Source organism: Malaclemys terrapin, chromosome 6, assembly GCF_027887155.1.
Source record: "Malaclemys terrapin pileata isolate rMalTer1 chromosome 6, rMalTer1.hap1, whole genome shotgun sequence".
NCBI lineage: Eukaryota > Metazoa > Chordata > Testudines > Emydidae > Malaclemys > Malaclemys terrapin.
This window is the reverse complement of record NC_071510.1, coordinates 110,931,650-110,946,459: the sequence shown is the minus strand read 5'-3', so window position 1 is coordinate 110,946,459 and position 14,810 is coordinate 110,931,650. Positions and strand designations below refer to the sequence as shown.

General features: G+C 45.1%; 1 protein-coding gene and 1 long non-coding RNA gene across 7 annotated transcripts in view; one reads left to right on the top strand and one right to left on the bottom strand.

Moving 5' to 3' along the window:
• Nucleotides 1-8,547, bottom strand: part of NPR3 (natriuretic peptide receptor 3) — a 60,039-nt gene extending 51,492 nt beyond the window's left edge. For both annotated transcript variants that reach the window (XM_054031644.1, XM_054031645.1), the window contains exon 1: nt 7,511-8,547. In XM_054031644.1, the coding sequence (XP_053887619.1) occupies nt 7,511-8,207 (697 nt within the window). In that variant the 5' untranslated portion in view covers nt 8,208-8,547. The remainder of the gene's footprint in view (nt 1-7,510) is intronic.
• Nucleotides 7,998-14,810, top strand: part of LOC128839022 (uncharacterized) — a 35,932-nt gene continuing 29,119 nt past the window's right edge. For 3 of the 5 annotated variants that reach the window (XR_008445351.1, XR_008445348.1, XR_008445352.1), the window contains exons 1-2: nt 10,937-11,741; nt 12,288-12,365. This is a non-coding gene — a long non-coding RNA (uncharacterized LOC128839022). Of the gene's footprint in view, nt 8,073-8,642; nt 8,754-10,936; nt 11,742-12,287; nt 12,366-14,810 lie in introns of those variants that run through there. The other 2 variants (XR_008445350.1, XR_008445349.1) reach the window with 2 other exon arrangements.

The window sequence follows — 14,810 nt, the reverse complement described above, 5'->3', positions numbered from 1 at the left end:
GCTGGAGAGGAGGGGGTTACAATGGAAATCTACTGTTGTTACCATATGTCAGAATTGGTGCCAGTGATTTGCAGAAGGACAAGATACTGGATGGCTCAATAAACTTGAGAGAGAAGTCTGGTCAAAAACTCCCAGGGCATGTTAATAGTCTGTTTTGTGAATGTGGTGAAATTCATCCCTTCCCGCTCAATAACTTGAGTAAAGAGACTTTGTGCAGGGAGCTAAGTGGAAACTGCAGGGATAGAATCTACTTCCCAACCTGCCACTAATGGGTTGCAGCTGCTATTCCTGCCTATAGGAACATAGTTGCTGTTCCATCATGCTGCCTTTTTTTCTAGGCACTTGATCTGTGTAAGCATGGATCTAATCCCTGTTTTTCCCTCTGTACTAGCTTAATGATGCTAGCACATAGTTCAGTTCCCCAGCATACAAGGCATGGAAGGCAACATCACCTGTTTCCCTCTCCCCCTTCATCAAGAGGTGTACTTCTCTCATAGTAAACAGTCTATATCACAAACTGCTATATAACTTCACAATACATGTGAAACTAGCTAAACTATTAAATATGTGCAGGTCTGTGTCCAGGCAGAGCATTCTGTTCCCATTCCTAGGATGACACATGCAGCAAGCACAGAAGGCGGTCTGGTGTGATACAAGTATGCTTGTTTAATGGCCTGGTCCATGAGATTTGATCATAAAAATCAAAATAAAAGTTGTCAGTTCGCTGACTACAAAGAAACATAACATATATTCTCAAGAAGTACTGCCGTGCCATGATAAAGCTTCAACACTGGAAGCAGCTATTTTCATCCACACAATAAAGCTCAATCAAAATCATATTCAGTTTTTCTTGTCAAGTGCTTGTGCTCACATAAAATAAAGTTGCAAGCAAGCTAAATCTTTACTCACACAATCCATCTTCTTCCCTCTCTTTTCTAGGTTTATTCCATTATAGGCATAATGATCCAAATTCATCCCTGGCATAACCCAATACATTTCAGAGAAGTTCCACCAGGGACAGGTCTGTCTTAATGTCTGTAGTCGATTAGTATAATAATTTCCAGAGCAAACTATAACTTACGAGTATTGAGTCGCTTACATGGTGGGGGGGGGGGAAGAGCTTATGTTTGATATAAACTTTGGCATAGGAATTACTGAATCATTATCAGCAAATACAGCCTATGGGATCAAATTTTCTGGATTTACACCAGGAATGAATTTGGCACACTGTTCCTAATTGGAAAGGTGAGCCGTTTTTCTTTTAAAACACTTTCTAATTGCCCTCCCAATCGTCTCTTGACTTTTGCCGTCATAATTCACATCTACTATAAAATCCCCATCCTGTAAGTGAAATTGAAGTTATTCCCCCTGCACCAGTTTATGACCTTGACTAACAGGAATGAAGAGTGGAAAAATTTCTGTTTTAAAATGTGTTGATAGGTCGTAGTTTGAGAGCTGATAAAGGAATGTGAGGGGACAAATGTTAACTATTTGGATGTGGTTTTAGCACAGCAGGAATATATCAAAGATTACATTTTTTTGGTGTGTACAGGAAATACACCCATAAAATCCAAAGATAAGTTGTGTGTGTGTGTGTGTGTGTGTGTGTGTCATTTTTTGCAAGCTTTTAAAAATGTAAATTAAGTAAAAATGTAACTATGCTTATTTGGTCTGTATTTGTAAATTAGTAGAAAATATAACTAAATTCTTATAAAAAACAGAGAGTCCTGTGGCACCTTTAAGACTAACAGAGGTATTGAGCGTAAGCTTTCATGGGTGAATACTTTATACTTTCTTCAGTTTAAAATATACATATCAAAGTAATTCCAGTATTAGTATTTTGATCCTGCGAGCACTTATACAGTGCTTAACTCTATGGACGGAAGTAGTCTTACTGAAATTAATGGGATTACTCAAATTCTTAAATTAAGCATGTGCTAAAGTGTTTGTAGGATCTGGACCTCAGCCAGCATTGCTGAGTTTTGTTAAACTAATTATTGCTGAATTGAAAGCTTTAGCCAGTTGACTAGATCTGGAAAAGCATTAAAAATAAAAAGGCCAATCTTTGTAATAAACACTCACTTTTCATGGTAATTTTTTGTGTGACATTAAGATTTGGAAGAACCATTTTCAAAGGCTTAGATTCATATTTGCCAAGCCATCTTCCTTTCTCAACCATGGTTACCAAATTTGGCCCTATCAAGTTCATGGCCATGAAAAACGCATCACAGACCATAAAATCTGGTCTCCCCCCCGTGAAATCTGGTCTTGTGTGCTTTTACCCTATACTTTACCGATTTCACAGGGGAGACCAGTGTTTTTCAAGTTGGGGGTCCTGACCCAAAAAGTAGTTGCGGGGGGGGGGGGGTGTCACAAGGTTATTTTTGGGGGGTTGCGGTATTGCCACCCTTACTTCTGTGCTGCTGCCGTCAGAGTTGGGCAGCTGAAGAGCGGCGGCTGCAGGCTGGGAGTCCAGCTTTGAAGGCAGAGCCACTGCCAGCAAAAGTAAGAATGGCATAGTATGGTATTGCCACCCTTACTTCTGTGCTGCTACTTTCAGAGCTGGGCAGCCGGACAATGGCGGCTGCTGACTGAGAGTCCAGCTCTGCAGGCAGCAAAGCAGAAGTAAGGGTGACGATATCATACCAGGCCATCCTTACTTCTGCGCTGCTGCTGGTGGCAGTTCTGCATTCAGAGCTGGACTCCTGGCCTGCAGCCGCTGCTCTCCAGCTGCCCAGCTCTGAAGGCAGCACTGCCGCCAGCAGCAGTGCAAAAGTAAGGGTAGCAGTACCGCATCCCCCTCTACAATAGCCTTGTGACCCCCTCCCCAACTCCTTTTTGGGTCAGGACCCCTTCAATAGCAACACTGAAATTTCAGATTTAAATAGCTGAAATAATGAAATTGATGATTTTTTAAATCCCATGACCGTGCAATTGACCAAAATGGGCCATGAATTTGGCAGGGTCATAACCATGGTATAACTTTTGAAATGTATTGTACGTCTGTATTAGGGCTTGATCCTACCCAAGGCACGTGGGATAACGCTACCACATGGATGGGATCCGAAATGTCACTGAACACAGCACAGCAATCCTGCTGGTGCAGCTCGCCAGGTGTGCCAGGTGCAGAGAGCTACATACACATGGCCACCATGCAGTAGAGGCAGTCCAGAAACACCCACACCCTCCAGGAGAGAGTGCTCCATGCTGTTACGGATGTGCGATACAGGAGGCTGCAGGAACTGGAATTCTGGTTTCCAAACTACATTTTCAAAATGTTATCTTAGTGTGATAATTGTAAAAAGTGTATTCTGAAAACTAAAATTCATTAACTCTTTAATGCAGACATTTATGAATGACCACATAAGCAGGTTCTTAACTTAACACATGTGCATAAGCCCCATTGAAGTAAATCCCTTCCCCATTGCTATGAAAGTGAGTGGGACTATCTGCATGAGTAAAATGAGTAGAATTTGAATCTATATCAAGATTTCAGTGACTGTCACTCTCATTCTAATAAAAAAATATGAAAAATTAAGCAACAATCAATTGCAAGTATAATCCTCTGAGAAATTATGGCAATTCCCCTTGTAAACAGGAATGAAACTGAAGATAAGTGAGTTGAAGGAAGGGAACGCCATTCCCTTTGTTAAAATAAAATGTGGCTATATAATGAAATTAGGAAGAGATTAGAAAAGAAATCAAGTTCCATTTGCTACAGGTTAACACTTTTCTTATTGAAATAGAATTATTATGCTTTTAATCATCAAGAAAACAAAGCAGAGACATAAACCTTATGTTCATTAAAAATGCTTTTCTCTGCGTGGCTATTTTGGCTAGCTGTTATTTGTTGCATTTTATTCATTCAGGAAAGCACTTAAACTAGTGCTTAAATTCCTCTGTTCAACTTTAGCACTTGCTTAAGTGCTCTCCTGAATGAGATTAAAAATCCATCAGTTGGTACCAATTATCTCATAGGCCTTGTGAGTTCAGGAAATTCACACCAGTGTAACTTTATATCACCAGTGCAAAGTCCTAAAGCATATACACTGCATCAATACAAATATACCGTGTGCTAAAATATATACACTGCATCAATACAAATGTACCATGTAGTGACTGCATTGGGGTTATATGGAGCGTGATTTGTATCAGTTTTGAAAAAAAAAACACCTCACTCAATATGATTCTATTTAACTGGGAGTTACAAAAATAGTTTTAAGTGCATATTTTTAAATTTAAATCTCCAGTCAGTTTTAGGGAAGGAGTTTCTTTAACTTGATCCACTATCAATTAATGCACAGTGCATGCTTGGAATATTTTGACATGTTTCTGCTTTTTTTTTTGGTTGTTTTTCTTTTCAACAAGCAATTAACAAAAATTTCCATGGTTAGCATTGCCTGTAGCAGGGAAATGTCATTTAATATGCTTATGTACCAAATAAATACATTAAGTAATTAATTCAGGTTTGCAATTAATCCAGTGCATTCTAAATAGGTGGGTTGTTCTATTATGTTTCACGCTTTTTGCTATTATATGATATATAATCAATTCATCCAGCCTAAGGGTAATTTTTTTAAAGACATTTTACAAGCCACTTATCTCCCTGTTGTTTTGCTAACAGTTGGTGGCAACATTACTGCACACATGCAAGAGTGAGGAATTCACGTTCCGCTGCTAGCTGCTTCCACAAAATGTTTGTTATTTATGCAATACTCAACGGGGCTTCTAAATGGAAGGAGGGGGGAGGAAATCTCCATGGTAAGACTTAGCAGGATGAGAGGAAAACTTCTTTGCTCAACCTTTGAACATATGCAGAGTCACTAAAACAAAAACTTGCAGGATAAGCAACAGGTCTGCTGTCCAATCCAAAAATCTGCGGTTTGGCAGATGCATGTGTTTTCTCTCTTGCTAGCAATGCAGCTTGTTGAAATAAATCAGATTTCTACTATAAATAAAGAGCATCATAATACAAACGGGTGACATCCTAGCCCTGCTGAAGTAAACGGCAAAATTCAAATCGATTTCAATAGAACCAGGATTTCACCCAAAGGCGCTGATCCTGCTCTCATCTAAGTCAGTGGGTTCACTGGGATGGGAACAGAATCATGCCCAAACTTTTCAACATGTGACAGTCAGCTGGGCAAAATATTATCCCTTTCAAGTATCCTCCCTCTCTCAGTACCTCCAGGGTCTCAACTACTCTTATCTGCATTAATCCCTGCTAATGAGGATGATTAGCCAAAATACCATACAGCTCAGATGCTGGGCCAAATTCAGCCTGGTGTAAGGAGGTGCAAGACTCAATATATTTTAAATATAACCTTACAGGAACTATATGTCCACATTAATTATTTCAGGGAGAATTCCCTACAAGTTCTAAGCAGGTTACTCAGAAACCACATGTAATTCATACTCCAACACACCACACAAGCATTCCATGTTTCTTTTACTCTGGCATTTAGATTATTTGGTATACTATCTCTCTGTGTGCGTGTGAGAGATCCATAATCAGAATTAGTCAATGAGTCTTTAAGTGCCCCAGACCAACAGTGAAATCTGCCCTTTGAGATGTCTCTGCATAACAGATGACATACATATGCAATGAGTAACAGCAGAGCCAGTGTAAAGCTTCTGCAGTGTATATCCCACCCCCACCACTTGCATAACTGGCTCCTTTGATAGCTACCGCAGTGCTGAACTAAAAGCCTAAAAGCCATCAGTGTGAGACCTGAACGGAGAAAACTTCCCGATCTGAATAAAAACAGGAAACGACACAAAAGATCTACCCTGCCGATACTGTGAGTGGCCACTTGAAAGCACAGAACATGAAATATTTGCAGCACAATATACACAACAAAATTGCCTAGAAAAATCTTACTTATCTCTATGCACAACTAACACATTTTTAATGTGTCCCGTTTTAGGGGAAGCGCTAGAAAAAAAAAAACCTCTGGCATGTTGTTTGCTATTATATACCTGAGGAAACATAACTAATACCCTCTCTAAAACAGAAAATGCACGCAGCATGCAAAACATGCAAAGAGCTAGCTGAAAAAAAAAAGATACTCGAGGATTTAGCTGCAACAGGCGATAAATAGCAAAGTTTAAGTCATTCTGGACCAAAGTTTGATCTCATCCTGTGCATTTTCATAGTCATGTTTATTCATCATTTCTTGCGCATACTGCTTTGAATTTCGGATTATTCTGCTTCCGAGCCTTGATACGCAAACCTGCTTTACCACCACACATACACTTCACCGTGTTACTTCCGCGATGAGTTTGCTTTACTTTCGGACAGATTAGCAGTGTCGCCCCAGGTGAATGCAGGCAGCTACAATTAATGGCTATGTCTCACTAGCTGCCTTACGGATCAGACAAGCTGCCGGCTGCTTCTGTCAACACGTTGCACCTACGCCCTCCATCTCCCCCAGTTCAGGTGCACAGCACTAGAACGACTGCATGGCGGAAAAAATACAGCTCGCTGCACACCCTCATTCCCAGCTAAGGAAGCTGGAGAGCACTCAGGAGCACAGCGTATATGGGAGACGGCGTTACTTAATGGGACTGTGGATGCGTTCAACAAACCACTGGCTGGAGGGACTGAATTCTGGGCATGTTTTGCAAGCTAGGAATCCCCTGAATGTTTCCCGTTTACATGCAGTCAACGTGGGCATAAACCGCGGTGGCATCAGGGCATAGTAATCCTATTGCAATGACTTTCCACACAAGGGGGATTTGAAGACCCTCCCCCGCCCCCAGTGCCCGCATTTCACAAGCTGCACACAGTCAGGGCTTTATCAGACGTTCCCCAGCTTTAAAACAATGCCTCTTTGCTTTAAAGGGGGAGGCTTCTGGTCCCCATTCCTGCAGATCACTATGGGAAGGACTGACTGAGGGTGGAAATCTGCTCTACTAGACACCGGGAGATTGATTCTCTGCTACCTTGCGTAGCCATTGGCACCAGTGCGAGGTGCTGCTTTGCAGACGCTGACCTGACAGCGTCTCACACCCGTTCGGCACTGGCGGAGCGGGCTGCAGGGCGGCGGCGAACTGGGGCTGGACCGGCAGCTAAGCCACAGCTCCTCCGCACGGCCACAGGAGGGGGCTTTGCGCTACGCTTCTCCACCCACGAGGCGCTTTCTGGGAGACTGGCCCAGGGCTTTGGGCAGGGAGCGCTTGGGCCAGGTTTTTACGGCGGGTGCATGGTTGCGGGGATGGGGGGCTGGAAGGGGACTGCGGTGATTTAACTAAACTCCACCGGTGGGCGATGATTTGGCCAAGGCTCCTTCAGCGGAGACGGGGGGGCTGGTTTGGACAAAGCTCTACCCGGAGGCACTGGAGGGAGGCGATGAACGCAGAGGGGCGCAGCCGGGCTACAGCGGGATGCTCCGGGCAAGGGAGGTTCGGGCGGGTGTCCTGCTCCAGTGGGGTTGGCGGGGTGTGATCGGGGTAAGGGGGAGGAGGGATTTGCCCCTGCGGGTGCCCGTGCTGCCCCTGGCTCACTCACCTCGCTCCCCGGCCTGGATGGAGCGCACGATCTCGTCCAGGTCCAAGTAGCGGCCGCTCTCGTCGAAGCTGTGCACGGCCATGGGGAACGCCTCCTCCTGGAAGACCACATGCACCCCCTCCATGGTGAAGTAGCAGTTGCGCTCCTGGTTGTTGTCGCTGTAGAGCAGCGTGGCCCGGTTCCACTTGTGGTGCCGGAACAGGGCCAGGAACATCTCGCCCATCTTGGAGTAGGCGGGCGAGACCCGGGTCAGGTGCGAGTACTCGCCCGTCTTGGTGCTGAAGCCGGTGGCCAGCGCCCCAGCCGAGATCATGGGCAGGTTCCAGTGGGAGGCCAGCCGGGCCACCGGGGCAGCCGCGTATTCGCAGACGGGCCCCAGTAGCAGGTCCGGTTTCTGCTGCTTCAGGGCCACCAGGTCCACCAGGCTGAAGAGCGCCCGATTGCCGCACTCGGAGTCCTCGTAGATGACCTCGAAGCGGTAGCCCGGCAGGCAGGTCCCGTTCTCCTGCTGGCTCCGCACGGCGTACTCGATGGCTGGCTTGACCCTGGCCAGGGAGAACAGGTAGGAGTTGTCCTTGGGCAGCAGCACCAGGACCCTTATCAGCTTCTCCTCGTCGGGGCTGCTGCTGCTGCTGCTTGCCAGGAGCATCCAAGCCACCAGGATGCAGGGGACGCTAAGTAAGAAGAAGGATGGCATTGTTTCAATAGCCGTGAGCTCCCTCCCCCCTCTCGCCGCTGCCTCCGAGTCCCCCTGTGTGCCCTGCACAGAACAAGAGAGTGCTACCAACCTCCTCCCCCTGCACACTTTAATACAGAGATCACTAGCCCGTGGGGTAAGAGGGAGCTGCTGGTTTTCTCTCGGTTGTTGGGTGGCTGATTTTTAAGGGTGTTTGGCAGGTTAACTAACTGTCCCAGCAACTTGTTATTGGTGGGGCATCTTCCTCCCCCACGCTCTGCCTCCTGGCTGATCTTATTGATCCTCGCTGGTCTATAGCCCTCTGTTTAAATAGTGTGGGAGCCAACGCGCCTGTTGCCACACACGGCGCTGCGAGGCCGGGTTTGTCTTTGGGGAGGAGTCGTTCATTAACATTCCTGCAGGGCTGATCCGCCCCTCCGCCCCCTCCCCCTCAAACAAAATCCCACCCCACCGCCCCTCTTTCTGTAACCAACCCACATCTCGCCCAGGGGCGCTCTGATGAGCAATGGCTGCAAAGGGCGCTGCAAACCTGGAGCAAGGGGAGAGGTGGGTAGGAAATAAAAGGACCCCGCTCGGCTGTTGCTTGCCTGAGAAGTCGCGCTCACCCGTGCAATCCGGACTTTGAAAATCCCCTCCATGCGATCGTTCTTTTTTTCTTCACCGTGCACGTGTCCCAACACGGCGTGCAAAAGACCCGTTTAAAGTCAGGAGCTGGGGATGCAGCGAGTAACACGTAATGCTGTAACTCTGGATGCGGAGCGACCTGCGGCCGTGCAAGAGACCGAGCGTGTTTTAAAAGCCCGGTTTGCAGGATTGGGAGCCGCCCTCCGAATGAACGAATCCCCCCCCCCCCCCAAAAAAAAAACCTACTTAAAATAGCCCTTTCGTGCAACAGCGGGTGGGGCGCCCTTTTAATGCTGCTGCCCCTGCTGAAAGGGAAGCGTTCCTAGCTCCCCTCTGGACAAAAGCACCGTGCGGCTATTCTGCACCAATGGAAGAAAGCGCGCGTGCGAGTATTAGCAGCATAGGAACTGGAAGGGAGAGGACACAGTAGCTGTCCCCCCCGCAGAATCCCAGACAATCCAGCAGTATTCTCCTTGGCGGGTTGTCCCTGCGCCGAGTGTGCCGGAGTGGTACCTTAGTGCACGAGCATGCCCGTTGACACTGAACGGAACAACTCCTAAGTGTAACGTGCAACTCAGCCTGAGAATGGGTGATGGACAGTGTACGCGCGGGATTCATACTACTTACTCCGCAGGCAGGCTCATGGAAAGCAGTGGGCTACCAATGTGGGAAAAGCTAGCAGAATCTGTCCCAACATTAACACGGGCTGTTCTGTGGCTCGGGGAGGGGAGGAGGGGGAGGGCAAGAAACTCTTCTCCTCTGCACAGCCTTCATGGGGAGGGGTATAATTGAAACACTAGCACTCAGGGATGCCCAGAGGATACTTCCAGGGAGTAGGTAGGACTTCGGCTGTGCCCCACAAACTCCAGCAGAGCTGGTCGGCAGCAAGTGAGAAGCACGTTGCCTCCTTTAAAGGTAGGGTGACCAGATAGCAACTGTGAAATAACGGGTCAGGGGGTGGAGGGTAATAGGCGTCTATATAAGAAAAAGTCCCCCAAAACGGGACTGTCCCTTTAAAAACGGGACATCTGGTCACCCCATTTAAAGGTATGTAGCATAAACACTCCTATTCCCTCCCCCGCCCCCATGCAACTGTGGAGGTCTGGGAGACATTGTGCCACTTGGTGTGGCCCCTAGAACAGAGCAGCTTTGCACTGCCCGTCATTACAGGCTGGGCTTAACCAGCAAAATTTAATTCTGCAGAAGACGTTGTGTGCCCCACTAAATGTGTGTAATTAAAAGCAAAACAAAACTCATTTTTCAATTATTTCATTGGAAAGAGCTTGTATTCAGAGAATTGTGTTTGTTTAACACTGTTTGGGTGTGAAAAATTCACTTGTTAAATAGTCTGGGCACCACTCTGACTAATTTACTTAGCTATTTCCCATGGTAAGAAAAAAACACTTGTTTTTATATGTATTACAAACAAAGCAACTATAACTTCAGAAATTTTGGAAATGCCACTTGAAAATGGATGATTGTTTTCTGAATAAGAAACTATTCTCAACATTAAATACTGAAAAGAGTTAAAAATTATACAGTGAAGGAGGATACAAATAGAATGGAGAGGGGGACTAACTGCATTCATCACTTGCAACTGTGAAATCTGTGGATTGTGCATGTTCCATAATGGTCAGTGGTCCACGTCTGCACACACAGAGTAATCCTGCACAGTTTGACATTTTATGCTTATAATGAGAGGCCCAAGGTTGAACTGGTAGGGGGAGTGAACTGCTTCTCACCTTACAGAAGGGGTCTGTTTAACTCAGGGTTGAGGTCACTGTCAGGGCAATGTATATAAACAAATAGTTGCTGCCTTTACTATACAGAATATAAATTGGAAACTTTGGTTCCTAGTGGAACCCAGCTGTTCATCTTTAAGAGCACATGAAGTCTGAATTAAACCCAAGAGGCAACTGCACATGCTTTTAATGCAATTAAACTAAGCAATAGAATTTAAAAGGTCCAATAAATAATTTTCTTTCTAATCAAAACTAATCAACTAATCAAAAATTCACCAGAATATTTTCCTGGAATATTTATCTAATGGAGATCAGTCAAAAATAAGATGTAGAAATTCAAAGACAAGTAACTTGCCTGAAAAATGTGCATTTAAAATATTATTTATTTGATTACTTAATTTGGTTTCAGAATGATTTTAAAGTTTACAGATACATCCACCCTACTGAAGATCATTTTGTATGTTGCCTTCCTTTCCAGCCACTGCTTTCCATTGACCCTATGTCTGTTTATGATACTGCCACCTGGCAACACCACTTTGATTTTTTTTTCAAAATGTATCTTTTTCATTTGTGTGTGCTGCATTTTGTCTGAGAGCCATCTTATTTCAACTAGCATGAATTGTGTCAATAAGGAAAAGATAAGCAAACAAATCACATGTCTGCCATCCTTATTCATTTTGACTACTCCTCAGGGAATAAGGTACTACTCAGCATACAGGACAAAAGTGATTAAAAAAAAGACTGGAAAATACCAGGTTTGAAGGCCAGTTTTCATACATAGATACAGACTTGGATTTAGGACCCAACCTGCAGCCCTTATGCACATGAACACTGCCATTCAAACTAGTGGGAGTCTGGCTTTAGTAAACATTTCTGGATCAGGCCCTTAGAGCACAAGGATCTTTTGGAGTCAAAAGCTTATGTGCAACAATTTATTGTTGATCCAAATTACATCTACCTTGTCACGAGTACAAATACAGTACGGCTGCAAACATTTTCCAGGGTTGTAAATCTAAAATTCTTTTCCAGTGAGCAGACATTAGTTCTTTCAACTACATACATGTTTTTAATAGGACCAACTCATACAGTCCTGAATCTTTTGTCAGGCAAAATGTCCATTGGCTACAATAAGAGTGAGGATTTCGGAATCTCGCCCTTTAGGATTAAGGTAATTATGGAAACAGTATTTTCCTCCCAGAATAGCATGCATACAAATCAAGATTAGAATCACTGTTCCAACTCAAAGCATTACTGTGAATTGTGCTTTTTATTCTGGAAGGCTTTATTCCTAAATTAAGCTCCAGCTAACATTAACAGTTTCTGAAGCCTGCTCTAGATTAAGAAAATTCTTCTTGGGGGAGGGTTTGCTGAAAACACAGTTCCCCCTAGAGGTTGAAAAGATGAAAGAACTTAATATTGTCTGTAGTGCAAATAAATTCCTACTTTCGGGATTTTTAAATTCATTCCCTGTTTTCCTATACAGTTTTATTTTATTTTTATATTGTACCTTATGGATGTGTTATTGGTTCATTATATATCTTGGTGTATCTTTTTGTATTTTTTTATATTTATAAGTAAAATGCAACAAAGATTTTAAAAGAAGATACTGCAGCATAAAATCTCATGAGGGACAAAAGTCATGCCAGAAAATTAAATGAAACAAATTAGAAAATTGTAGATGTATAATAATAAATAATACTTTGTGGTTCTACAGGGACTTCTATCTGCATACCTCCAAGTGCCTGACAGATTAACAAATTAAGCCTCACAACACAACAACCCTGTTAGAAAGGTAAGTAAATATAATTATTTCCATTTTACTGATGGGGAAACAGAGGGTTAAGTGGCTTGACCATGGTCACACAAAGGCCTGGGATAGAACATGGGAAATAACTTTGATCTTCTTCCTCCCAGTGCTGTGCCTTAACCTCAAGATTACCCTGCCTTCCTCTCCTACATAACTTTTTCTCTATGTCCATTTAAGTCATGAGTTCTCAGCTGGGAGGTCACAAACAGGTGTCAGGGGTTTGCAACCACCCTACTCCTCCCTTATTTACTAAATGGATGATGGGGTAGTCCCAGCTACATGAGAGAGGGCTTCCAGGGTGTATAAAAGGGCATCCTTTTACAGTATGGAGAAGGTTGAAAGAATCACTGAACAAGTCTATTTGGTATTTTCAGAGCTGCTATTTTAGCAGTTTCTTAAGTGTCAAGAGCAAATACGTTGTCCCAGGCATTCTCCTCTTGAGCAAGTTAAATATGTATAATGCTTTAAATATCTGTATGGATATCAAACCCCAGATGCACTCGTTGCTACAGAAATACAAGGTAATATTGACAAAATGAACAAAGGTGGGGAAAAAATAAACCAGCAAATCTCTCTAGAGGATTGGAAGAATATAATACCAACTACTCTGAACAGTACAAGTTCCCCTTCGTGGAGAGAATAACAGTGAGAAATTATTATCAGATTGTGATGGGGTTGGGACTCACCACCTGGCGCCTCCTACTGGTTGTCTTGGGAATTAACTCTATCCAGTGGAGCGCCCCCTCCTGGTGGTGTCCTGTCCATCATCTCGCTCTCATTTTGGCGTGTTCAGACCTGCATTGCTCCCAAGCTTGCAGCATCCTCTTCGAGCCACTGCCCTCCAGCAGTGCTGCTTAGTCCACCCTCACCCCCTTCCGGGGGTGGTGGTGGAAATCAATCAGCTGCCTCTCTGCATCCTGGCCAATGTGGCCAACTGCACCCTCAAAGTTACTCCCCTCTTGGCAGGGGGTTGGTGCAGCTCTAGATGGCTGCTCCGTCGGCCGGGTGCAAGGCAAGGGGGAAAGGAGGGGACCCAAGCCTGCCCACTACTCTGGGTCCCAACCCAGGGACCCTCTAGTGGCAGCCATCCTACCCTCCTTCTCTCCCTCCGTCTGTCCACATCCCTGGGCCGCTTCCCCTTCGGCCCCTAGCACCGGCTAGGCTCTTCCCTTCAGGGCCTGCAGCCTGACAGACTCCAGGCTGGAGTTACCCTCTGCTCCCCCAGGCCTGCCCAGTACTGCGCTGTCCCGGGTGCTAGTCTCCTAGCCTGGAGACAGACCTTCCCCTCTCAAAGGCCTGGGACAGACTGCCTGCTCCTGTCCTGATCAGCCTTCTTATAGGGCTGAGCCTGGCCCTGATTGGCTCCCTCCAATCTGGGCCCTGATCGGCACCCTATAAGGCCTTCCCTGATTGGCTCCCTGTCTGTGCAGGCCCACTAGGAGGGTGATGAAGCACTGGAATGGGTTACCTAGGGAGGTGGTGGAATCTCCATCCTTAGAGGTTTTTAAGGCCTGGCTTGACAGAGCCCTGGCTGGGATGATTTAGTTGGGGTTCTGTTGAGCAGGGGGTTGGACTAGATGACCTTCTGAGGTCTCCTCCAACGCTAATCTTCTATGATTCTATAAATACATCAGAAGGATAAACACTAGGGAGGGAGAAGAGTTATTTAAGTTAAGGCCTAATGTTGGCACAAGAACAAATGGATTCAAACAGGCTATCAGTAAGTTTAGACTTGAAATTAGATGAAGGTTCCTAACCACCAGAGAAGTGAAGTTCTGGAACAGCCTTCCAAGGGGAGTAGTGGGGGCAAAAAAACCTAACTTTTTTTAAGACTGAGCTTCTAGCAACTAGACCAGCCAGCCAGTTTCTAACAACTAGATCATGGTGGTCCCTTCTGGCCTTTAAGTCTATGAGACCTGCTGCTATTGATGTAAATGACAAAACTCCCTTTGACTTCAGTTTCTGGCTATCAGATAGGGGATGTGGCTGGGGAAGGAGGCATAACTGTTGCACTTCTTTCTGACTGTTGCTGGCAGCCAGTACAACTTAAAGCAGCATGAAGACTGCTCCAATTTAGGGTAGAGCACGCCCCCTCCTTTGTTATGTGCCCTCTGCATTTGTAGCTAGGGATCTGGATCCATTTCTTCATTTCCATCAGGGAATACCTGTAGCATGCCTGGCTCCTCTTCACTGTCTGCTGGGCAACAGTAACCAGTCCTGGAACCAGGGATACCTCATTAGCCTTTCCTTGATAGGGTAGCAGGGGCGTTTTCTCTCCTTCCCTTGTTACTCAATGGAATTATGGCAGGGATAATTCTGGCCCAGTATATCTTATTAGAGAATCCTGAAAATATGCTATCGATCATTTGTGGTTGCTGAAGTTTTGCGAATAACGTTATTGTGCAGTAGTATTCCATCAGGACCATACGT